This window comes from Papio anubis, chromosome 13 (genome assembly GCF_008728515.1).
Source record: "Papio anubis isolate 15944 chromosome 13, Panubis1.0, whole genome shotgun sequence".
NCBI classification, from domain to species: Eukaryota; Metazoa; Chordata; class Mammalia; order Primates; family Cercopithecidae; genus Papio; species Papio anubis.
The window spans coordinates 91,888,110-91,914,171 of record NC_044988.1 but is presented as its reverse complement, the minus strand read 5'-3'; the positions used below and the strand labels follow the sequence as shown (position 1 = coordinate 91,914,171).

General features: G+C 53.3%; 1 protein-coding gene across 6 annotated transcripts; it reads left to right on the top strand.

The window, feature by feature from the left end:
- Positions 1 to 25,988, top strand: LHX6 (LIM homeobox 6). Of its 6 annotated transcripts, none has more exons than XM_003911281.4 (10): positions 1 to 200; positions 1,366 to 1,437; positions 1,815 to 1,997; positions 2,356 to 2,477; positions 11,522 to 11,742; positions 14,426 to 14,526; positions 14,740 to 14,835; positions 15,028 to 15,202; positions 19,023 to 19,126; positions 23,782 to 25,988. In XM_003911281.4, the coding sequence occupies exons 1-10, from the start codon at positions 117 to 119 to the stop codon at positions 23,800 to 23,802; spliced, it is 1,179 nt and encodes a 392-aa protein (XP_003911330.2). In that variant the 5' UTR covers positions 1 to 116; the 3' UTR covers positions 23,803 to 25,988. The 6 variants fall into 6 exon arrangements, with proteins under 6 accessions (XP_003911330.2, XP_031510340.1, XP_031510341.1 ...); XM_031654480.1 differs by having other exon boundaries at positions 1 to 1,047; positions 19,023 to 19,118; XM_031654481.1 differs by having other exon boundaries at positions 1 to 1,047.
- Positions 25,989 to 26,062: the final 74 nt, after the last annotated feature.

Here is a 26,062-nt window from a genome sequence, read left to right as displayed (position 1 = left end):
CGGCGCCTCCGCTCTCCTCCTGTTCCTGCAGCAGCCTCTGCTCCCACTGCGGCTGTGGCCCCCCTTGGCGCAGCTCTCCGCGCTGCGCGCCCGCTGAGCCCGAGGTTCCCCGGCCCATGTACTGGAAGCATGAGAACGCCGCCCCGGCGCTGCCCGAGGGCTGCCGGCTGCCGGCCGAGGGCGGCCCCGCCACCGACCAGGTGAGCCGGCGAACGACTGGGTGAGCGGCCCGGGTCGGGGTCGGGTAGGGTAAGGGACCCAGCCGGGCCGAGCCGGGTGGCGGGCTGCTGCAGGAAGGAGGGGTACGAGGCTGAGCCTGTGAGTGTGTGCTTGTGAGTGTGCGAGCGCGCGCGAGCGAGGAGGGGGGGTCGCGGAAAGCGGGAACACATTATGCAAATGTTGGAGGAATTTCTCAAAAAGCGATTTAGTAAAGACACAGGCGAATCAAGAGGAGGCGAGGCCGGTATTGTCCGTCTGAATAGGCGCTGATAGCGCCGATGCGCCGGGGGTTGTGCGGGCGCAGCGCTGAGAATCCCGACGCGGGGCCGGTCCTGGGCGCGCGGAGGGGCTGTAGGGTGCTTTTCCCTCCCCTTGAGCGCCTCTCTTTTCTCTTTTTGGTCCCGTTTCGCCCCCGATCTCGCTCCCTTTTTGCTCCGGGTTTCCCTCCGACTGGCCCTCGAAAGGCGCCTGAATCCGTGTCAATACCGCCGCTTCAATTTCGCGGCGCGTGTCAGGCGGGCGGGCGGGCGGGTGCTCACCGCGCTCGGGGTTTTATTTTCTCCAACCACCCTCCGCCCCTCACCCATCTCTTTTTTATTTTCTTTCTTTCTCTCTTTTCTCCTTTTTGCATTTTGTGCCGAGGGGAGAAGGGAGCGAGGAAGGGGGAGGGGTGGGTGGAGAGAGAAAAAATTCGATTTTTAATTACTACCATTAAAAAATCAAATTTGCAATTCTTTGGGCGGCCTGATGGATCTCACTGATTGACAGTTGGAATTGACACTCTGGCTACCTCTTATCTTGGGCATTCACGACAATTTCTAATTGCAGGTAGTTTGTGTGTGTGTGCGCGTGTTTTTTTTCCCCCCTCAGAGGCTTGGATTGCAAGGGAACTAAGCGATTACTTCAAGAGCCACGGGTTAAGTGCAGGGAGAGGGGGAGAGAGAGGGAAAAAATCCAATCCAAATTCAAATTGCTTCATTAGAGAGACACCGCTTTTGTGGGGAAGGGCTTTAAATGCCCACTACAAAGTTAGGACTCATTGTTCGGCGCCGGTTTATATAACAGGCGCGGGGAGGCGCTGGGCTCAGGCTGCGCGGAGCCAGTTCAGCAGCCGCCGCCGCCTGCGTTCCCTCCCCCCTCCCCCAGGTGATGGCCCAGCCAGGGTCCGGCTGCAAAGCGACCACCCGCTGTCTTGAAGGGACCGCGCCGCCCGCCATGGTGAGTCCGTTTGGCCCTGCCTGCGGTGCCCAGTCCTCCAGCGGCCCGGCCCTGGGGACCTGGCCAGGCTTTCCGGCCACGAACCGCTGCTCACGCTCTGGGGGACTCCCGGCGGGCGTCGCTCCTCTCTGAGCCTCGGTTTTCCGGCCGGGAATGTTGGCTTTAACTGTTCCTAGCACCCAGAATGCGCGTGTTAAAAGTTGGCGCCGTCCCTTCCTCTCCAATAGGCCCTTCCATCCCTGTCCTTCAGTCTACGGCGCATCGTCCCGGGGAGATTTCGTTGTCAATTGGTGTTCGGGGGCCCCAGATTTGTCTTCGAGGCAGCCCCAACTCTGGGTGCCCGGGTCAGCGCTCCTCTCTCCTCTCCCCCGCCGCAGGCGCAGTCTGACGCCGAGGCCCTGGCAGGAGCTCTGGACAAGGACGAGGGTCGGGCCTCCCCATGTACGCCCAGCACGCCATCTGTCTGTTCACCGCCCTCTGCCGCCTCCTCCGTGCCGTCTGCCGGCAAGAACATCTGCTCCAGCTGCGGCCTCGAGATCCTGGACCGGTATCTGCTCAAGGTGAGACAGGGGTAGGTGTTGAGTGCGTATTGTCGGGGCGTGGGACGCAGCACGGGAGACTGCAGGAAAGCACCGCAGGCGCCAGGTCCTCTTACTTACAAATCCTGGCTCCACGCCTGCCCGACTGCGAGGCTCTGGGCAAGACTTAGGGTCTTGTCTGCACCCCCGGGTTCCGTCTGAAAAATAGGAAGAGCTTATTTCCATTTCCCTGAGTCTCAGTATTACGCAAGAAAAACAGGGGAATCGCATGCACCTTCTGAGCTTCAGCATCTCTGACTACAAATGGGACCGGGGAGGCTGGGGCCCGGCGTGAACGAGGCCCGCGCTGAGCCGACCCCCGTCCCCGCCCCCTCCCCAGGTCAACAACCTCATCTGGCACGTGCGGTGCCTCGAGTGCTCCGTGTGTCGCACGTCGCTGAGGCAGCAGAACAGCTGCTACATCAAGAACAAGGAGATCTTCTGCAAGATGGACTACTTCAGGTAGGCTGCGGCCGCCGGGCCAGCAGTGTCGCAGAGGGCTGGCCCCGGGCGCATTCGGAGGCCACTTTTGCGGCATGTGGTCTCTCGCTCCAGAGCCCCGGCGTCCGGAGTGCACTTCCGGCGCGCAGCGCTGGCCCAGCCTGTCGGCGCGAACCCAGAGCTCCAGGCAGCGCGCTGGTGCCTGCACAGGTTCGCGCCCCCGATCTGCCTTCGGTCCTCGCGGTCCATTGGGTTTCGGTATCGTCTCTGGCTCTGTCTCGGGTCCTGCCTAAGTCTCAGGCTCCAGTTCCGACCTCGAGCGCCTCGGTGGAGCTCTGACGTCCCCAGCTCTGGTCGGGACCCACTCGGATCCTAGCCGTCATCCGGCTGCATTTCCAGTGCGCTCGGTCTTCGAGTTCCAACCCTACTTGGACATCAGTCATGCTGGGGTCTCTCCCAGGCTGGACGCTGAGCTGGGCTCCGGACTCTTGCCCTGGCTCTGACCCTGGCTCCACTCTGGGTTCGGGTCTGGTCCAGCCCCAAGCACCAGCCCCGCAACAGTCTCAGATCCGATCCCATACCCAAGCGCCTCGTCCTGAATCCCAACCTCTGTCTCCAGTTCCATCTCAACTCATTCCCCGGCGTCACTGGAGTGTCACTGGAGAGTCTGGGGTCATGTGCGGGCCCCTGGCGCCTGTTCTAGTCCCAGCTTCGCTGTTGTTTTGGCCCAACTTTGGCCTCTCCAGGGTCTAGGCCTTGCCTTTGCGCCGCAGGGATGGGAAGTGGGAGAACCCGGCACCCAGAGCCCTGAGTGGGATTATCCCGGGCTGTGCTCCACGTACTGCAGACCGCGTCCCAGCAGCCGACAGCAGCCTGGCGCATCCTTCTGTTCTGCTGTGTCTGGACCACTTGCCTGGGCCTCACTTCTAGCCATGAAGCCAAGACCTGACCTGATTATGGGGTCGAGGTCACTGCAGGGTCATGGTCTTGTCTGCTGATCCCAGTGGGAGGCATCAACCGGCCAGAGGCTTGTACCACCAGGCCTATGGGATCGGAGGAGAATGGTGGGGAACTGGTTCCTGAGAGGGATGCTTGTTTCCAAGTGCTTTCTCAAAAAGTGAAGAAAGCTGCTTCCCTATAACTACCCTTCAACCCACAGACATCCTTCCTATCCTTGCATAGGAAGACGTCATGGCTTCAGTCTTCCTGGCCAGACCCCTGCCCTAGAAAGAGCCTCTGGGAATCAGGGAATATGGTGGAAGATGATCTCCTCCTGTGCACTGGCACTGAGCCTCCAGGGATCTGGAAAGAGAAGATCTTGAGTCTAGGGGGAGGTTGGCAGCATTTGGGGCAAGGGTACTCTGAAGAAACCATGGGAAGCATGGTTAAAGAGACAGACTCTTCCTTTATGGGATGGATGTGAAAGAGTGTGCAGCTGGGGTGGGGTGGGGATGGCTCAACCAGGTGGCCTAGGACTCAGTGTGCAAGGAGTGCCTGTGTGTCTGTATTGTCTGGGATCTGTGCAGTAGTGCTGGGGAAAGCATCACTGGGCAGGGTTGGGGGTGTGTGGATAGCATGTGCGTTCGTTTATGGACAAACATTCATCTCTTAGTTCCTGTGTGGGTGTCAAGAGTAGGTGTCTGTATGTGAATGTTGAGACTGTGTGTGTGCGTGTATGTGTGCGTGTGCATGCACGCAAAGTAGTGAGGACAGGATTACATCTGGACTAGGATCTGGAGGTGAGAGGGTGAGGTGAGGAGATTCTGAAATCCTATCATTCCACTCCACCATCTCCTCTGAGGGGGTATTCCTGCGTAAGGGCCTCCACCCAGACACTGAGGGATGAAGAGGGTGTTATGAATGTATTTGTGAATCTGGATGGCTGTGTGTGTGTGTCTCTGTGTGTGTTTGTGTGTGTGTAGTCAGAAGGGGGTTAATGGTGTGTAACCAGAGTGTGATGTCTCCTCTCACTGTCCCATCTGACTACTGGTTTGGTCAGGACAGGAAATGGAGGTTACAGTCACTGTCTAGCCACCTCCCTGCTCTAGGCCTGACTCCAGTTAGTATAAAACATCCAGATGGGCTGGACACTGTGGCTCACGCCTGTAATCCCAGCACTTTGGGAGGCCAAGGCGGGTAGATCACAAGGTCAGGAGATCGAGATCTTCCTGGCCAACATGGTGAAACCTATCTGTACTAATAATACAAAATTAGCCGGGTGTGGTGGTACGTGCCTGTAATCCCAGCTACTCAGAAGGTTGAGGCAGGAGAATTGCTTGAACCCAGGAGGCGGCCATTGTGGTGAACCAAGATCACATCACTGCACTCCAACCTGGGTGACAGAGGGAGACTCTGTCCCAAAAAACAAACAAACATACATACAAAAAAACATGCTAGATGATGCTTGGGGGCTTCCTGGATTCCTCAGCTACTAAATTCAGGGTGCCAGCTTGGGAACCCCAGCAGAATGGTGTCTGGGCCTCTCCCATAGACTAAGGCACCACCAGGACACCTCTCCTGGCTCTCCTAACAATAGATTTGGCAGTCTTATTTGCTACTTGCCCAAATTTCTTTTCTGCTTCTTCAGCCTTAGCTCATGCCCATGCTGGACTGAGCCTCCTTGGATACTGTGCTTTACTAGACCTTGAAACTAGTCAAAACACGGATCCTGACTCCACTGTTGAGAGCCTCCCCTTATTCTGGAGTCCTCTTCCTACTGCAGTGGGGTAGAGTAGGGTGTGCAGCCACTGTGGGAAGAGGCAGGAGACTGGGCCCAGTCTGGCCAGTTGTGACCTTGGCAAGTTGCTAAATCTCTCCTCCCTTAGTTTGCCCTTTCCAAGGCTGTCTCCCAGAGCTGCCAAAGAGGCCACTCTTGGGGGAAGTCTCCATAAAGACTCCCTAAATGGCGGTTGGTATGAATGCCTCGATTATCACCATTGTCATCTTTGGCAGGGTGGATGCTGGGCACAAGCCCACGATGGCATTTCCCCACGCAGCTTGAGGAGCAGAGCCTGCCTGGAGGGATGGGACTGGGCCATTTCTGGGCTGCAGGTTCTGAGCACTAATCTTTTTCCAATGACAAGAGCCCTGAAAGCAAAACTAAACCAGATTTCTGGTTAAGAAAATGGAGGCAGTAAAAGCTCACATTACCTGGATTGAGAGTAGAATTGTGGCTCTTCTGATCATTTCTCTCCCTGCAGGCATAACCCATCCCTGGCAGCCCCACCTGTAACAAAAATAATAAAACCCACAAAAAGGGAAAGAAAAAGCCGGTCGAGTGCCAGGCAAGGACTATTATCTGCACTGCAATGCCGTCCAAGCTCTGGGTGGCTGCTATGAGGAAGCTCTTCCTGGAGAGAGTGTGAATGGTGGTGTGGGAGGCAGAATTTTCCTCTAGGGAGCTGGGGCCCAGGGAGGGGTCACATGCTGAGATTCTCTAGGCTTCTGTTTCCTGAAGCCCAGGATCAAGAGTCTGGTAGGAGGTGGACTGGAGCACTCTGCCCAAAGTACGGAGAGCCCATGGTCCTCTAACCTCTGGTATTTTCCCCAGGGAAGAGGGTCACCTAGGTTCTATCCCCCACCTTGTCCCTCCTTGACATTATCTTATAGACCCTCCTTCAGTCTCCATTGGCAGAGCTAGCACTGGTGGTTCAGGGAATTAAAGGTTAGGAAGGAACTCCAAGTTCATCAGGGAGAGGGTCTGCAAAGCATAGAGGAGACAAGGAGGTCCAGAGCTGCTCCTGGCTCATTTGCATTGTTGGGAGAGGTTGGTTCTCACTGGCTCCGTGTCCTTGGCCAGGCCACTGGACTCTGTCTCAGTTTCTCCAATTCACACTCTAAACAGGATCCTTACCAGCCCTTGTGGGTTCAACCAGATCCCTACTTCCCCTTACTCCCTGAGATTCCCAGCAGGAAAAAAAATTACCACCAGAAAAATGTGATAGGACTCTTAATTTCTTCACCTTTTTGTTAAGACCATTTTTCTTTCTGTTTTCTTCCAAAAATGGAAGAAAATTCTGGAAGAAAAATAGTGCTCCTTTCTGGGACATTCACATTTCCCCTGCTACCAAAAACTACAGCCCCAGCTTCCCATACCTGCAGCTGCTGCCTTACAATAGAGCATGGCCCGATCTACAGTGCCCTCCTGGCTCCCTCAGCCTGCTGAAACATCATGCCCATTGTATAAGGGAGACTAATGTCCTGAGAAAGTGCCATTGCTTGCAGTCACACAGGACACCAGTCATCAGAATGTATGGAGTTCTTGTCTAAGCCAGGAACTGGGCTAACCCTTTACCTGCTTTATCTCATTTAATTCTCAGGTCCACCTTGTATGTATGATACTCTCACAATCCCACATTATGGTGGCATTGGGGTGGGATTGAGGAACTGAGACCCTGAGAGATGAGGTCACACGGCTAAGTGGTAGAGACTACATAAGCCCTACAGCGGCCTGGCTCCAACCATCCCTGCCCCTAAACACTCCCATACTCTTCTATAGGTGAGATATATCAGCCACCCATCTATGCATCATGGGGCCCCTCTCTGCTGATCCTAAGATTCCCTGCCCAGTTTGGTTGGCACACCCACTGTGTTTTCTGATGTGTGGCTCCCTGGGTGATCTTGCAACACTGGGGCAGGAGTGACTTCAGAGGCCTGTGAGTGGAGCACCTTTGTCAATATCAGGTCACTGTGGTCCCTGGCCCTCCTGCCTTCTGACAATGGGAGTGGGGAGTAAAGGGTTAACTGCATCCCCTCCTGTTTATGGGGGTGGAGGTTCAGTGAGTGCCCTGGAGGCTAAAGTTCCTCTTCCTAGCTAGGCCCAAACGACTTCAGGCAAGCCCCCAGCCTTCTCTGGCCCTCCGCCTTGAGCCCAAGCTCTGTCGCGGGCTCCAGCGGGAGAACCCCACCCCCTCCCGCAGAGCGAGGGTCCCAGGGGAAGCTCGGAGCGGGAAGCGGCCCCCCACCGCGGCAGAGAGCGGCCCATCGGCGGCCAGCTGTTGGGGGACAGATGTTGGGGGAACTGAGAGGGGAGCTGGGGGAGGAGCCTCAGGGCCGGGACCTCCGAGAAGCGGTCGTTTTAACCTCTTAATTGCTGGTTCTGTTTTTTTTTTTCTTTCCCCCCTGGCGTCTTCCCCTACGGGTTTACCTGGAAGGGAAGGAGCAGAGAGAATACCTAGGGCTCCACCTCCAACCCACCTTGTTCGCCTCACAGGATCTAAGGCCTTCAAGAACGTCTTGAACCTAAAATAAGTGAACCCCCGTTTGAGTTTCGGCCTCTTGGCTCAATAGCTTGGTAACTAACATTGGCGTTTCCACTCTGAGGTTTGGTTTCCTTGTGCAGAAAAGGGGTAGCTTAACAGTGGAAGAAGGGGTCCAGGTGAAACTCAGATGGGCTCTTTCGTTGAGGCTCATTCATCCAACAAATAATTACCAAGCGCTTACTAGATATCCAGCATAGTAGGCTGGGAAAGTGAGTCTGACTTGGTTAAGGGCGCAGAGCTCCCTTCGTAAAACCACGAGTACCCAGATATCTCTGCTCTCCTTTCAGGGGGTAGAGGGCACTGCAGTGCGCGACGCCCACCTTACTCCTTTTAACAGTTGCCAGGATGAGCAGTATCTGTCGAACACCTCTCCATCCCCAAAGCGCCGTGGGTCCTTTGCATCTAGGCCCTTCGTATGCCGGGATCCAGGGACGCGCAAGGCCCGGACCTCACAGCAAAGCTGGGGTGGCAGTAGACACACCCCCTAATCCCTTTGGCGCTCTGGTGGCAGTTCCTGCACATCTCTTTCTTGAAGTTTCGTTGTCTCCGCCGCCGATTTCGCTGTTTCTGGAATCCGGTGGCTCCGGCCTCGCAGCCCGCCTGGGAAGGAATGTCGTTTTGTCAGAGCCTGGATCGATAAGCTTTCTCGCGCCCTTCATGCTGGTGACTCCTGTCCTGGGTCGGGGACAAGCTGCAGGGCAGTCTGCAATGCAACCAAACCTGCATAATCCGCCCTAACCCCACCTCAAGGTTCCAGCGCGAGGACGATTTCTTAAACTGGGCTGAGCCACGAGGAACGCAGGAGGATCCTAGAGCTGGGACAGCTTCCAGCATTTCGGGTGACACGCGGAGCATAAGAAAGTTGCTGAGAGGTCACTAGCGGCGCCTATTTCGGACCAAGAGTATGAGGACGCTGTGACCTACCTGTGTAGGCGCAGAACGGACTCGGGCGTCGGGGACTCGCTGGGCAGGAAGATCGCGGTGCGCAGAGAGTCTTTGACTCGTCCCTGGCCAAGGAGAAAGAATCCCATGAGCCAAGCGCACAGAAGGCTCAGCCGCTGTTGCCCAGCTTCTGATGGCCATGACCTTCCCTTCTCCGGCTCTTTCCGCTCCCTGAGGACGCACTCACCGCCTTCTCCAGGCGGGTGGGCCCTTGGCCCCGAGCGCTGGAGATTCCAGAATCAGCGGCCCGGAGTGAGGACGCGGCACTGCTAGACCAGCCCCGCTTCCTGTTCATCCATGCGGGATTCCGGCTTTCCTCGTCGCCATGCCAGTTGCTCCGCAGGTTCTAGGTACTTCTTGCACTTTGGAGGAGGCCTCAACCCCAGCTCCATACTCTGTGGAGTTTCCGCAAACCACTCGCCAGCTCTGAACCTTCGATTCCTCGTATGAAAACCTGATGCCAGAGTCCCCACTTCACCGGGTTGCAACGAAACCGAGAGGGTGCAATGAAGGCGTTGCGCCCCAGGACCCCGGCCCGTAGTAAGGGCTCTGAGCGCGGCTGGCCTCCCCCTCCTCCTGCAGCACACATAATCAGAAGCCAGCCTCCCCTCAGAGGCCAGAAAGTGCTCCCAATCCGGATACCACCAGCCCGGTGGCGGAACCCGGGGTCGGCCCTTCGCGGGGAGTAGGCTGGGTTGGGCAAAGCGGTTTCCTCTCCCCTTTACGGCGGGACGGGGAACAGAGACCGTGGGCTGAGCTGGGCACTCCGCTGGGGAAGCCGCGCTTCCGAGGTCCGGAACCGCCTCCGCTTAGGGGAGCGGTGGACTAGATTAAGGTGCTCAGCGCCTCCTGAGGGGACCGCGCCGCCCTCGGAAGGGTCCTCTCGCGCTCCTTGTCGGAGACAGTAGGGTTGAGGTTGAGTCTGCGAGCGGAGACCGGTAGAAGCCTCTGGGCTCCTGCACTCAGTCCAAGCCAACGCTGTTTTTTTCAACCGACAGTTGCTTGAATTTGTCAAGGCAGGCAGGCTGTAACCAGAGCGTTTTTGCCGGACTGTTTCCTCCGTGCACACACAGACGATTCCGAATGCTCCCCCGGGTGGAGGGGTACTGGCCCTGGGGACGCAGAGGCAAATCTTCTTGGTTCCCCACCCGCAACCCCAGGCCCCCAAACCTAAGAAGGTGGAAGGGGTGGAAGGGAAGAGCCAGAAACGAAACATTTACAAACCAGTGTGGTCAGCGCTGAGAGAGCGGTGCAGGAGGCCGTGGGACTCTGGGGGAGGGTAGGTCAGTGCAAAGGCCTGGGGGTTGGAAAGTGCTTCAGAGGAGGCCATAAAGACCCGGGAGTGACCTTCCACTGTGGCTGACTGGGACACATGCCTGGATGGTGGGGCGGCATATCTTGAAGTTTAGGGAGGAGATGGGCCTGAAGAGGATGTGGTCGCTGGGGTTTTGCAAACCCCAAGGGTTTTGGACCAGATCCTGAGGATAGAGTGGAGCCACCATAGGATTGTAAGCAAGGCAGAGACAGGATTTCATGTGCATGCTGGAAACTTTGCTGTGACTGCTCTGTGGAGGATGGCAGGGGCGAGACGGGAAACAGGGAGACCCGGGAGGAGGTTGACAGTGAGGATTGCATGATGGGAGCCTGGCCTAGGAGGGCAACAGTGGAGATGGTGAGAAGGAGATGGATCCCAGAGATACTTGGGAAACAGAACCAACAGCATTGATGATTGGCTGGAGGAGGGGTTGAGGAGAGAGAGGAGTGCATGATTATGATTTTCAAGTTTCAGGGGCTGGGCGAGTGGTGGCACCATTCTCTGAAACAGAGGGTGTACCGGAGGAAACAGGCTGCCAGGGTTGGGACAGAGTCATAGGTGGGTCATCCACTTTAAAGAACACACTTTCCTTGGTGCCCGGGGTCAGGCCCTGGGCTGACTTCTGGGATGGAGTAAATCAGACTCTGCTGCCTCTTGGAGGGGCTTCCAGTCTGCTGTTGGAGGCAGCTGCACCCAGATTGCCAGACTACAAAACCAGAAGGGAGAAGGAGAAGAGGTAGAATCAAGGAAGGCTTAAGGGGCAAGAAGACATTCAATCCAGACTTTTTATTTTTATTTTTGTCTTTTTAACATTTAGTATTATTAATAGAATGTCACAGGCTCCAGAGGGACTTGCTGGGTACTTAGCCAACTACAAAGCACTAAACAAACAGTAGAGTCATTGCTGTTGTCATCTAGTTCAGTGCAGGACAAGGAAAATGATAACTCAGAGTTAAACAGTTTGCCCAGGGTCACAAAGCCAGTAAGTGCTTATCTGTCTGTTCGTCTAAGAAACTGCACTTCTGTGCTGCTGGGGCTATAGCTTATATTCATCTCTGGAGTCAGGATGGCTAGGGTTCCTATCATTGCAAGCGGTGTGACCTCCTGCAAGTTACTTTACCTCTCTGGTCCCCATTTTCCTCACCTGCAAAATGAGGATTAATTGGGATAATCAACGTAAAACAATTAGAATCTTGCTGGGCAAGTGGTAAGTGCTCAATAACTTGCCTATTATTACTATTATTGTGTTTTTTCTAACTTGTGATGTATTTTTAACAAACAAATTAATATGCAAATATAAGTGACCATCATAGAAAATTTGGAAAATTCAGAAAAACACCAAGAAGAAAATAAAAATCACCCATCAGTTCACCTCCTAGGTGGGACTAGGTGTAGAGGGTTGGTGCGTCCAAGCTAAGGCTAATGCCTGAGCTGAAGACTTACAGGCGAGGAGCCTAGGGGCTGGCGGGCCATTGGGTGGTGGAAGGCAGGAGGAAGGTTGGCCTGTCTGAGTCTCGACACCCCGTGCCTGTCCTCTCGACCTGCAGCCGATTTGGGACCAAGTGCGCCCGGTGTGGCCGACAGATCTACGCCAGCGACTGGGTGAGGAGAGCTCGCGGCAACGCCTACCACCTGGCCTGCTTCGCCTGCTTCTCGTGCAAGCGCCAGCTGTCCACTGGTGAGGAGTTCGGCCTGGTGGAGGAGAAGGTGCTCTGCCGCATCCACTACGACACCATGATTGAGAATCTCAAGAGGGCCGCCGAGAACGGTACCCAACCTGCTCCGCCTGGCACCTCTGCCCCCAGCCCTTTCCCTCCCCACCCCACCCCAGCACCCCAGGAACCACCCACACTCCTCTATAGATTGGGCCTTCCCGGTATAGCCCCGCAGGCAGCGTAGGGGTGGGGCGGCGCACAGATCTTGCACTTCCGGCTCGATCTTTTGCTTGAAAGTTAGAAGTCACTGCCCTCCTTTGCAACTATGTTTCCTTATCAGTAAAATGGCGTTAACGACAGAACACCTTCCCAAAGATAGACGAGCTGATATGTTGTAAGGCCAGGAGGCACTCAGTGAACTCTAGAGATGGTTCTCATAACCGGGCAGCCTACTCCACGTTTGAACAGCTCTCATTGGCCCGGGGGGCTGATCGCCTCCAGTTGCCCAGGACCAGGCTTGGGCCAGTCCTGGAGAGATGACTTGGCTCCCATTCTCCCAATTCCTATACTAGCAGCTCCAAGCCAGAGGTTTGAGGAGGGGTTTTCATCCCCCACCAGGGTCTCTAACTACAAGGGGAAAGGACCAGGTTTCTGAGTCTGGAGACCAGGCTCTCACATACTGTGTTGACATATGAAGTTTCCTTTTCTCTCTGGGCCTCAGTCCCCACATCTGTGCAAGACAGATACTGGACTAGAATGATCCCTAAATCTCTTCTGGCTCTGCCACTGTGATTCCCCAGATTGCCCAGGAACAAGATTCAGGTCTTTCAGGGATCCTGGGGACCAAGACACAGACGGGATGGAGCTGGGGAAAGGCACTAATTGGCTGTGGGCAGAGGCAGGGACTCTTTCTCTAATTCCCCTGTTAGGGTCTGTGAAAGCTGCTAACTTCTCTGTAACAGGGATTATTTTATTTAATCCTTACAACAGCCCTAGGAAGTAGGTGGCACGTCCGCATTTTACAGAAGAAGAAACAGGATTTGCCAAAAGTTATATACTAGTAGATTTGCCTAGTTCCAAAGCCCAGCCTCTTAACTACCATACCATACCGTACCATGCCATACCATACCACCTTGGCCCTAAGCTCTAGGGTACCTTAATCCCATCTCATAAAGCCAAGGAGGCTTCAGGGATGTTGCTGCCTCTGTTTTAGTTTCCCATCTAAAAAAACCAACACACCAATCCTTGCCCTGCCTGCTTTCCTGGGGGACATTAATACCACAGAGTGTCTGCCCAATCCCCAGTTCCTCTGGGGAGGAGTATGAACCACACTGCCTCAACTTCTAGGTCCCAGCCTGGGGACTAGTCAGGGACTGCCAGAGTGTTCCTGGCCATGGCCATAACAGGGCCATCATTTCTCCTGCCAGGATCAGGACTAAATGGGTCTAAGGGGCCATCTAGTGAACTTGGGTTTCACTTGCTGCCTGCTTATCTGCAGTGGTGGGCAATGAAATTATCTGCAGTGGTCAGCAAGTCAGCAGCAGAGCTGGGATGGAAACCCAGGAGTCAGAGCTTTCCCACACTGTGGTCGAACAGTGACCACAGGCTCCTTCCACACATGGTCCAACCAGGACCACCTGTAGTCACAGCCTTGCCAATTACATCCTAGCTCTCACAGCCACACCTGTCCACAGACTTAACATTCTGAGGAACTTGAAGGTTGGGGCTTCTGATGTCTCTTACTGATCAGCCCTCAGTATTGGCTACTGTTTCACTTTTTAAACATAACACACACACACACATACACAGACATTCATTGTAGAAAAATTAGAAAAGATGGTAAGCAAAAAGAAGAAAATAATGATTGCTCCAAATGCTGCCTCCTTCATATTTTAATGTGTATCTTTTCAGATTTTTTCCATGTATGTTACAGTGTTTGCTTTTTTCCTTCAACATAATTTTTTCCTAATTAAAAAATTACAATAAATTGTGAACAATGGTTATTTCTGAGTGCTGAAATTACTGGTGATTTTTATTTTCTTCTTTGTGCTTATGGAAATTTTCTAAGACTTTGAGGATATTCAGAACAATGAAGTATTAAAAATAAAATGGGAATATAGTTAGTGTTTTAGTATGATTGTAAAAGTAATATGAGTGGAAAGATAATATCTAACATATACTCCGGTTAACAAAATTCACCCTTAGAGAAGTAAGGCAACATATGATTTTTTTAAAAAAACCTCAAAAGTTACAGGAATACTGAAAGTAAAAAGTTTCCATAATCACATTCCTGGAAAGTAAACCACTGTCAACACCTTGTTGTATATTCTTACAACCTTTTTTCCTTCCGCTCATTTGTACAAAATTAGGAGCATAGTTCCATTACTTGCTTGCATCCTATCTCCTCTAGCCTTTGGTTTCCCCCAGTTTCGCCAGGATGGAGCCCAGTTTGGGGCATTAGGGTCAGCTAGCTTTCAGCTTCTAGTCGAAAGAGCCAGAGCAGGGGCTTTCCTTCTCTCCGAGCCTCAGTTTCCTCCCATGTATAAAGAGGTAACGCCACCTCTTCTCAGGGCTGTAAGACGTGGTCCAGTCGTGTAAGAAGTGTCCAGTACTGAGCGGACGCTTAGAAACCCCTTCCCCAAAGACTGAGCTCAGGGACTAGGACCCTGGGATCCCCACTCCCAGCCAACTCCCGCTCCTGACCCTTCCAGGGACAAGCTCCCCCCACCCCCGTCCTTTCCAGGCTGCCACTAGAAGAGATGGGAACGCGTGGTCAGCCGCTTCTATCGCCCCCAGGGAACGGCCTCACGTTGGAGGGGGCAGTGCCCTCGGAACAGGACAGTCAACCCAAGCCGGCCAAGCGCGCGCGGACGTCCTTCACCGCGGAACAGCTGCAGGTACCGTGGCAAGCCGCGGGCGGCGGGGGCGTGGGCGGGGCCGAAAGTGGGCGGGGCCGAAAAGGTCTCCTGGCTCCACCCCTCTGCCCGGACCCGGGTGGCGGGGAGGGGCCGCAGCTGCCTGGGGCGTGGCCTGCGGGCTGGCGCCGCTGATTGGGCCGGGGTCTCGGAGTCTCCGCGTGCGGGCGCCTCACCGCCCTCCCCGCCCCGCAGGTTATGCAGGCGCAGTTCGCGCAGGACAACAACCCCGACGCTCAGACGCTGCAGAAGCTGGCGGACATGACTGGCCTCAGCCGGAGAGTCATCCAGGTGGGACGGGGTGGGCGGAGCCTGGGGACCGCGGGCACGCCCCGGAGCTCGTAGCTGGGCTCGGCGCGGAGGGTCGTGCGTGCACGTGGCCATCCTTCTCCAGGAGGCGACGAGGCGGTCCCGCCTGGGGTACCCTGGCGGCGCGTCCGACTCTTTTCAGCGAGGCTGAGGCTGCCGAGGCTGTCGTTCCAGGTGTGGTTTCAAAACTGCCGGGCGCGTCATAAAAAGCACACGCCGCAACACCCAGTGCCGCCCTCGGGGGCGCCCCCTTCCCGCCTTCCCTCCGCCCTGTCCGACGACATCCACTACACCCCGTTCAGCAGCCCCGAGCGGGCGCGCATGGTCACTCTGCACGGCTACATTGAGAGTAAGTAACCGCAGCGCCCGGAGCCGCTGGGCCTGCGGGGAGAGGGGGGCAGAGGAGCGCGCGTGGGCGGCTGAGGCCGAGGTGTGGGGTGGGGGGCCTTGGGGAGCCTCGTGGGTGAAGAAGCGGGACCCGAAGTCATTTGGATCTAGGAGTTGGGGGAAGAGGGGTAAAATCTTCGGCTGTGCCTTGGTGGAGCGGAGTCCTTCGTAGAGGCAAGCGATTTAGCTATTCAAAAAATACTTTCAAAGCACCCAGTCTGTGCAGCCTGGTTCTGGTGGGCATGGAAAAATAACTAGGCGTGTCGTTTTAAGTGGGATGATTTCTGTAGGAAAGGTGCTGGATACAAGTGACTGGAGATGCTGCGGGGTGGAAGGGAAGGGGCTGGGCTGCCCCTCAGCAAGCAGAGACTGAAAGGATGGATAGGATTTAGTGAGGTACCTGAAGTGGGGGGAACGGAATGCACGCAGGCCCTGGCCCAGAAAGCATCGTGGCATGGGTGTGTTTTGGGGTGCAGAAGGCCACTGTGGTGGGAGTGTCCAGGGTGTGAGGCCTTTGGCAAGTCACCTAACCTCCTTGAGCCCTGGTTTCCTCATGTGTAACCTGGGATGTCAATAATGCCTGCCTCACAGGGTTGTGAGACACCATACATGCATTCAGTAGCTATATCTTTAGTGCCTTCTGTGTTCTTTGCACTGGCATACGACAGTGAACACAGTAGACCAAAGCTGCTGTGCTCCTGGGGCTTACTCCAGCGTGGGAGATGGTGGAGATGATAAAATCATAGGGAGGGAGCAGGCATGTCCGTGGCAGGGAGCACTGTGGTGGAGATGCAGGGGCAAGCGGGTCATGGTGAAGTGACTTGTGAGTGGGAACCTGGAGGAGTGAGGGAGGAGCCCCGGGGATTTCTGGAGAATGAGTGTTCAGTGCATCTGCTGCTGAGCAGGTGCCTATCACAGATTTGTCTTTCCCTTTGAAGTTATTCCCATCAATTGTTTCCTCCATGCTGAGCATGACCAAAAAATAGAAATGACTACGATGCACACACACACAAATCCTCCCTTCTCTGGCTCCATGTAACAGGGAAAAAGAAGGGAAATCAGAGAGAGAACTGCTGCTTACTGACCATATGCCATATACTCTACTGACTGCGTCTCTAAACATCAGAGGCCACCATCTCCTTGAATAGATGAGGAAACCAAGGGCCCACTGTAAGTTAGTGGGAGCCTGTATGCCTTAATGATCAAGTGTGGGCTTTGGTGTCAGATTGCCAGGCTTCACATCCCAGCCCTGCCATTTACTAGCTGTGTGACAGTGGGTGAGTTTCTTAGCTTTCTTGAATACTCATTCCCTCATCTGTAAAAATGAGGATAATAAGAGTATCTCAAAGCAGTGTTCTGAGCATCAAATGAGGTAACCAATTGAAAGTGTTCAACATTCAGCAAGTGCTGCATAAGTATTGGCTGCTCTTGTGATGGTAGGAGTGGTTTTGGTTGGCAGAACTAGGAGTGCAGAGCCCTGTCTCTGCACTAGGCTGCCAGTTGGAAACCATGTCTCTATATAGTTCCATTTCTGAACTATCTGCTCAGTAGGAGCGACATTTTCCCCCTTTCTTTTCTAAACAATGACTATATTCAGGCTGCACAGAGCCTGTTAAAGGTGCCAAGGATCAGGAGCTCTATAAGTACCAGGGTTCTGAGCTACCTGCTAATACTTGGTGTAAGGTCAATAAGAAATCTAGATGATCCCTTTGGACTTGGGGCCATGATTTCCAGAGTCCCCGCCAAGACTCCATCCGTACACTCTGTTGACCAAACTTAGATCTGTCTTTGATGCTTAGAGAAGAGGCTGAGGTGCCCTCTCCTCTTACCCTTGTGGTGGAACTCAGCTTGGGGAAGAAGAGGTTGGGGGTGTGTGCACCTGCACCTCTTGCTGCATGACTGACTGAGAGTCACCACAGCAGTTTGCTCTATGGTAAACTATAGTCATGGAGTTGTGAATTTTCTGAAGCCTTGAGCTGGGAAGCTAATGAAAGTGTTAGAACCAGACCCCAGAAAAATGAGTTTTTCTGTAGAGTTTGCTCTGCAGTTAACTAAAGTCACAGAATACTGAGTTTCCTGGAGGCTTCGAGCTTGGAATCTGATAAAAGCTTTGGAACCAGACGCAGAAAAATGCAGATGTACATACATTTTCCAAGTAATCTGAAGTTGTATATGGACTCCTTGAACACCCCAGGTGAAGAACTCCCAATTTCATGTAACTTCTTTATTCTACAAATGGGAGAACTGTGGCTCAGAAGGGAACAGTGACTTGTCCTGGTTTATATATCAGTTGTAAGTGTCTCTACAATGCCCTTTCCCTGTGACCAAAGAGAATGAAGCCTAAAGAAGAGACCAGCAATGGACTTCTCTGCTGTATTGATAAACAGGCTGAAGCATGAGAAATTTGGATCCGACCCAAAGGTGGACTTTCCCCAACAGTTTTAGATGTTGGAATATGGTATGGAAATTCATTCAGCAAATACTTAAGAGTACTTACTAAATGCCATGCCTCACTCTAGGTGCTGGAAATCCACAAAGATCTAGAATCTAGAAAACAGACAAAAAATCCTGCCCTCATGGAGCTTGCATTCTAGTTGGCAAAGACAGATAATATAAAATAAATAATAAAAATATGCAGTAAGCCAGGCTGGGCGTGGTGGCTCATGCCTGTAATCCCAGCACTTTGGGAGGCCGAGGCGGGCAGATCACTTGAGGTCAGGAGTTCGAGACCAGCCTGGCCAATATGGTGAAACCCCCTCTATACCAAAAAAACAAAAATTAGCTGAGTGTGATGGCACATGCCTGTAGTCCCAGCTACTTGGGAGGCTAAGGTGGGAGAATCACTTGAACCCAGGAGGCAGAGGTTGTAGTGAGCAGAGATGATGCCGCTGCCCTCCAGCCTGGGTGACAGAGTGAGACTCTGTCTCAAAAAAAAAAAAAAAAAAAAATGCAGTTAAGTCAGATGATAAGTGCTAAGGAAATAAAATAAAGCGGGGAGGAAGACAGGGAGGGTAGGGGGTAGATGTTGGTGTTGGTTGCAGTTATAAAGAGAGCGGTGACATATGAGTACAGAGTCCTCTAAGAGGCATGGGTAAAGTCATGGTGATACCTAAGAGATACAAACTTACTGAGGGAGGGTGTGAATAGATGGGGCACAGCCTTGCTTGCAGGGCCTGAATGGGCAGGGTACAGCCTTGCTTGTGTGTGCATGAATATGAAAGCACATATTTATTTAGGAGTGTTTATCAGTGAGCTAGATGCTTATACCTCACTATCACATAGCTTTTCATGAACTATAAAGAGCATCACAACTGGCCGGGCGCGGTGGCTCACTCCTGTAATTTCAGCACTTTGGGAGGCCAAGGCGGGCGGATCATGAGAACAGGAGATCGAGACCATCCTGGCTAACATGGTGAAACCCCGTCTCTACTAAAAGTACAAAAAATTAGCCGGGCGTGGTGGTGGGCGCCTGTAATCCCAGCTACTCGGGAGGCTGAGGCAGGAGAATGGCGTGAACCCGGGAGGCAGAGCTTGCAGTGAGCCAAGATCGTGCCACTGCACTCCAGCCTGAGTGACAAGGTGAGACTCTGTCTCAAAAAAAAAAAAAAAAAAAAAAAAAAAAGGCATCACAACCAATCCTACTGAAATCTTGCCCAGGGTTTCCCAGGAGGTAAGTGGCAGAGATGAAACTGGTTTCAGGGCTCCAGTTTGCAGAGCTCGGGGCAGGTGGGATCCTGTGTGTAGCCTGGGGGATGAGCTCCAAGGCATCCTCTCGTCCACAGGTCAGGTACAGTGCGGGCAGGTGCACTGCCGGCTGCCTTACACCGCACCCCCCGTCCACCTCAAAGCCGATATGGATGGGCCGCTCTCCAACCGGGGTGAGAAGGTAAATGGAGCCAGGTTGGGTCTGGTGGGTCAGAGCCACCCTGTCGGGGATGGGCTTCTGGCGGCATCCCCTGTTAACAATTTGGTACCATGCTGCCCTTCTCTGTCTCAGATTTGTGAATTTCCTTTACTCAAGCTTTGAGATTGCAGGGAGGGCTTATATCACTCATCACCCTACTTCCCATCATCTCACTGGTTCCTCCTTTTTGTTCTTGTCTGTTGGGAGTGAATATCCTGAGCTGATGGGGCTCAGGGATAGCTGGCCAGCCAGTGACCTTGGTCAACTGGCAGGGCCTCCTCTGTGGAGCCAGGATTTCTGGTTGTCTCAGGCTTTAGGAAAAAGGGTGCTTAGCTGTCCCCATTCCAGGGCTTCAAGGTATTGTTTCTGAAGCACTGCAACCCTTTGTTTAAACTTGCCCATAGTACAGATGAAGGTGAATGGAGCTGCTCTGTGAAACCGTGGAGAGAGGAGGAGCCTCACTTCCCTCCCAGCTCCAAGACACCTCACAGTTAGCCTTGAAAGCCAGTGCTCTCAGACAACCCTTTCATTTTAGAAATGGGAATATTGAGGCCCAGATAGCTCAAAGTCAGAGACTGGCTGAGAACCTTGCTTTTTTTTTTTTTTTTTGACAGAGTTTCACGCTTATCGCCTAGGCTGGAGTGCAATGGCACAATCTTGACTCACTGCAACCTGCGCCTCCTGGGTTCAAGCGATTCTCCTGCCTCAGCCTCCCGAAGTAGCTGGGATTACAGGCATCTGCCACCACGCCCAGCTAATTTTTTTTTTTTTTTGTATTTTTAGTAGAGATGGGGTTTCGCCATGTAGGCCAGGCTGGTCTTAAACTCCTGACCTCAGGTGATCCACCCACCTCAGCCTCCCAAAGTGCTGGGATTACAGGCATGAGCCACCGAGCCTGGCCGAACCTTGCATTTTTTAATTCACTTGTTTATTTGGAGACATTTCCTATGTCCTGTCTGTGCCCAGCATCCCTGAGTCTGTTGCCAGGAGTGGAAATGAGTAAAGTGTGGTCCCTGCCCTTGAGGAGGCCAGAGTCTGGAGGGGGAGGCAGATCCCAACAGTTACAATACAGTGTGACAGGGGAAGCCATGGGAGCTGGGGAGGGGGAGGGGGGCAAAGGAGAGAGGCAGGGAAGACTTCCCAGAGGAGGCAACCTCTAAGGCCAGGCCTGAAAGCTGAGGCATCAGGGAAGGCATGAGACACCAGAGCTCTCAGGGAACCCTGAGCCATTCAGCATTGTTGGCAGGCACATCTGGGAGGATTACAGGAGGAAAGCAAGAGCCTTGAGGCTGCCAGGTGGAAGAGTCTATATTTTATCCTGCGGCAGTGTGGGGTCCTGGAGGGCCTGTTGCAGAAACATCACTGTAGCAGTCTTCAGAGACTGCTGGGTTGGAGGACACCCAGTAGGAGGCAGGGAACCCTGTAGGTCAGTGGGTGTGGCAGTCCTGAGGGAGAGGGTCAGAGCATTAGGGCTGGAGTCAGGAGCCCTCCAGTTCAGCAGATCCCAGTCTTGGTGTGCTCAGAATCACCTGGGCAGAGATTCCTAAGCCTCGCTCTCAGAGAGTCTGATGGGGTGGTATATAGGGATTTGCGTGTGTAATACTCAGCCTGTGTGATTCTAATGGGCAGCTGGGGTGGGGACCGCTCCTTTAGGAGGGTACTTCTGGCTCAGCCTCCTGATTGAGCTCAGTACACCTAGTATGTACTGAGCTCTCTGTGCCGGGCACCACAGGAGAATGTGTATGGTGTGGAGGTACAGACAGCCCTGGACAGATACATTTGTAAGTAAATGGTAATGCCTAACGCAAAATCCCGCAGAATTTGTAATGAGTGAGCATGCTCCAGGAACATCATTGCCGCTGAGACTGTCACATTCACAGGAAGAGCTGCTGTTTGCTGAGCTCCTTCTGTTCAAGGCAGCTACTTGTCACATGGCATCTGGTTCACACCTCACAGCCACTTTGTGGACATAGAGATGGCCTTCTCATTGTAAAGAGATAAACAGATTCAGAGAGGTGACATGACTTGTGCAGGGATGCAGTGAGTTTGTCGGACTCTGAAGTCTGCGTGGTTCAGTAATTGCTTCCTTTTGTGCAGCGCTTTACTGTGTACACAGCCCTCTCTCCGAACTCATCCTTCATAGTCTCCCTGGGAGGATGATTGTGATGACCTCCATTTCATACTTGCAGAACCTGAGGCTCAGACAGAGCAGTGCTCATCCAGAATCACAATGTGAGCATGGGCCGAACTGGCCTGGATCCTACAGCCACCTGCCCCAGAGCTGTCCCTTCCTGTGGGAGGGGATTCATCCTATTAGACCTGGCTCTGGGACTGCAGAAGTGAGCTGACATGATCCCTGACCTCAGGGAGCTTGTGGCTTAGCACGGGATGTGGGCAGCTACATTGCAGGGGAATGGGCAGCTGGAGTAGGCGAGAAACATGACCTTAGAGGACCCAGAAAAGGAGGAGGTGAGCTCTAGGGGAAAGACAGGGGACAAGAAGAAGGGCATTCCACATCAAGAGAACAGCATGTGCAAAGGCCCAGAGCATGGAGGAGTTTGGGTCGGAGGGGACCCTGGGGGGTGTTCAGTATGGCTGAAGTCCAGGGAAGTGGGGAGAGCCGATGGGGGCCACAGAACAAAGGATCATCGAGAGAGGGTCTTGGACATTATATGGAGGGCAGGGAGTGGGCCCTGGAGGTGCAGAGGGCTGGGCTCAGTGCTTGGAGAGGAGCCTTTGCCTCCTGGTTGCTCAGCTAAGCTTGTGGTTCTGTTTCGTTTAGCCTGGGGGATAAGCCACGCTGGGGGCTGTCAGTTTTGGCTATAGACAGTTTCTGGCCCCTGGTTTTGGCTGCTGAGCCAGAGTTTTCCCTTGCTGGGCTGTGTCCCCAACTTTGCATCCAGAAAGTCTGCATGAAAGTGTCTCTCCCTCCTTTGTGACCTTCTGTCCTCTCACTGTCAGGCCTTTCTGCCAGCTCCTAGGGACTTTTCTTATCCACAACTCTTCAGATTCCTGGGGCTTGGTGGGTGGCAGAGTGTGGGATGTGTGTGGCCAGCACAGAATTGCCTGGGCTTTCTTCCAAGTCCCTCCAGGCCTGAGCCTGCCTAGCTGTGAGGAGACTCAGTGTCTCCCTGGGGCTGGCCCCTGAACCCACTCATCTAGACCACCACTGGCCTGGAGAACAGTGCTCTGAGCACTCAGGGGAGCATCCCCTGCCTCCACTGCATCATCATTTGGTGCCTGTGAGGTTCCAGATCCATATTTCTTCCTAGTTATGTCCCCTGATCCCACAAATTCAACACTTGGAAAGTTCTCAGAAATCAGGGCCAAGCTGTCATTGATCAGTGGAGGAGACAGGCCCATGGAGGGGAAGGGTCCTACCAGGGTCACCACTCTTGAGAGAGCTTCTCTTAATAAGGGCTAACAGCCAGGCATCCTGGAGTCCAAAATGGAGCAGTGGCCAGGATGGGGAAGGAATGTCCACCCCGGCCACTCTGGATTTAGGCCAACTCGGAATCCCAGCTCTGCCACCTCCTTCCTGTGAGATCTGGGAATGCAATTAGTTTCTCTGAGCTGCAGTTTCTACATCTGCAAACTGGGGATAATAATAGTTCCTACTCCCTAGGGTTGCTGCAGAGAGTAAATGCATAATGTGTGTAAAGAGCCCAGCACGGAGCCTGGTACACAGAAAATGCTCCCTAGGTGTTGGTTATGATCATGATCACTATTATGGAGATCATCATCATTGCTTTCCTCCATCACCTCCTTGTGATAACCAATTCTGGGCCAGTAACATTCCTGATCAGAAAGGGAACAGCCATGTGGTCATGCCCACCAGATGCCCCTCACACTTTACTGTGAAATGACACATCGCCATTAACCAGCCAGCCGGTGATCCTTGACCTGAACTTCAGGGAACTGGCTGTGTCAGCAGCAGTGAGATGTCAACCAAGTGTTAGAGGCGGGAGTGGAAGCGGGAGACGGACAGACAGTCCTGATCTCCCACGGTATATTGGGTGCCCAGCATGTCTGAGCCACGCAGTTCTAGGCTTCGTGCATGTGAAGATTAAGCGCATGTGAAGTGCTTAGCCCATGGCCCGGTGGGTAATAAGCAGTCAGCCACTACGGTCACGGTGACTTTGGAGAGGTAGAGGCAATGTGCTTTGGTAGGGAGAGCTTGCTGTGGGCCAGGCCTGGCCTCCAGTGCCAGGTCCTCTTCCTCGCCGTGTGCCCATGGGCTCACTCGCTTCCACCTCTTTGAGCCTGAGTGCCCTCCCTGTAAAATAGAATGTTGGAACTCCCTCACAGGGCTGTGGTGCAGCTTCCATGAAATCAGGCACGGAAGGTGCAGGGTGAAATGCCCAGAAGGCTTTTGCTGCTGCTGTTGTATCTCATTGAATCTCTCTGATTCTCAGAGAGAGATTTTGTCATCCTTGTTTTAAAGGTGAGGAAACAAGCTCAGAGAGGTGAAGTGAGTTGCCCAAGGTCCCACAGCAAGTCAGCTGACAGAGCCAGGATTTAAACTCAGATCTGGGCCCTGAGTCCACCCTTCTTCTCTGTGCCTTTGAGGTTCTCTGGGGGGCGGCAGGGTGGGGCAGGCCCCCAGCTCAGCCACCTCCCATGCCCTCCTCTTGCAGGTCATCCTTTTTCAGTACTAACGCTGCCGGCACTTCCGCATCTGCCCGTGGGCGCCCCACAGCTGCCCCTCAGCCGCTGAGATCCAGTGTCCAAGCTGCGGCCAGGAATCCACCCACCTCTGCATCCACCCCCGTCCACCATCCTGCCCACCACCAGGTCGGTTCCTGAGGCCTGGCCTTTCCCTCTCCTGCTGAGAACCAGAACCCACCAGGAGCACCACAGAGTCCTCCTTTTGGAAGGCAGAACTCCCTGAAATCTGGAATCAGGGTGGAAACAGCCTGTTTTTCCCATTTAAACAGGAGTCCTCTTCAACTTCAGCTGATTACAATAGCAAAAGGCGGAATTGAATTGTGCGACGCCAACGGCCTTCTAATTTACAGGTTTTCCCCCCTACATTGGCCTTTATTTACTACTTCCTTGGAACCATCTCTGAATTCTGAATAGCTGACAACCCCCAATGTTATCCACTCTGTTGCTTTTGTCTGGAAAACTCTACAGTGTTTGTGGGATGTCCCCAAAGGAAAGCTATGTTCTAATTTTATCATTTCCATCTGTCTGCTTATGTCAAGTTAATTCAGAAAGAGAAGAGACAGTGACCAACCCTGAGAGGCCCAATAGGGCAGAGACGGAGGCCTGCCCAGACTAGGAGGCAGGGGGGATAGACAGGGAATGGGGATAAGAAACACCCCCATTGGTTTGGAAATCAAGGAGAGGGCGGTGACATATTGGACCAGAAGAGGCACTAGCCATTTTAAGGAGAGGAAAGAGAAAACTCTGGGGTCAGGGAGAGACCCTACCCCTACCTAATTATCCAACATATATGTAGGAAACATAGCAGAGATGGTATTCGATCTGTGCCATGACTCTTCTAAATGTTTGGACAGGTTAGAGTTGGGGACCCCTGTTGGCTACTTGTTGACCTCTCATAGTGGTGCTTGGGCCAGGTCTTCTCGATGGAAGGGGGATCCCTCATGGGGGAAAGGGAACAGAGCCCAGTGAAATGGTAGTCAGAATGTTAACCCTGGATCTGTCTCTAAGTAGAGAGAGGGTGCCCATTGCCTAGGTGAGAGTGCCAAGCTCAGGATTCCAACTGGCACCTCTGAGCTTCCCCACCAATACTTCCTGGAGCCAGCCCCACCCACCCCTGAGAACAGAGGCCAGTCACAGCTGCATAACATCCATCCTGCTACAACTCTTCCACCCCAAACAAAAGGGCTCAGGCTACACATGACCATGATTTATGTTTTCAGGGATGCCCATTTGTCCCAAGCTTATCCTGTAATTCTAGAACTACCTGGTGTCCTGATGCATTTTCCACTAGAGGTTGCTAATCAGCATGTTTTAGCCCAAGTCTGCCTTCCTCCTGTGGTTAACCTGTTATGTTGCTTTTGGAAGGAGACTCTAGGACAGGGAAAGCAAGTTCATGGTACATACGCAGCCGTTGTCTCTGTTTTTACCCATGGCAGACGTTGCTAATCAATGGCAGCTCTATCTCACTAAGTCTGGATAAGGTTTCAGAGTTCAAATGCTTGAAGTTGGCACTTAAAATGAAAGCCTATATGTCATTTTTGCTCTGGGATCTACAGGCAGGCTAGGCACAGGTGCAGCCCAAGAAGGGAACCTGCTTCCTCTCCCTTCCAAAGATGGTGACAGCTGACTGAGGGCAAAGAACAGGCACCACTCAGAACGTGGTGAGTACAGCTCAGCTCAGCACTCAGCCAGTGGTAACTTGTGCCCAGCCCTGTGCTAGGCGCTGACATTAACAGGAGCAACCAGGGCCAGATCCCTGGCCTTGGGGAGCTCAAATCTTCCCTTTGATTTTTGCTCCTGATCATCAAGGCCCCAGTGGCAACTGTGTGGTAAGTGGCCAGCCAAGCCCTGCCCAGGGTCACCCAACACCCACTCTGCCTTGAGCCTCTCCTCAGGGTCTATTCCTTGCGTGGATTATGTGGTCGTAGCATGTTACAGTTCAAACATGTCTCCACTACCCTGTTAAGAGCAGCCTGGGAACGTACAGGCCATCAAGACTATTTATTTAAATACAAAAAAAAAAAAGGGGAAAACACACACACAGAGAAAAAAATTGTAAGCACTTTTTTTGTAAAACCAATGTCTGTTTTGTTACATACCTTTCATGTCGTGCTTTGTAAATGTCTTATTTGTGTAATAAAGTTAATGCAAGTAGAAGTGCTGGCACTGAAATCCAGAACATGATGGGATTCCATTTCTTTCCTGCTCTCTGGTGAAGGGCTTAGGTCCCTGGCTCCCAGAATACGTGCG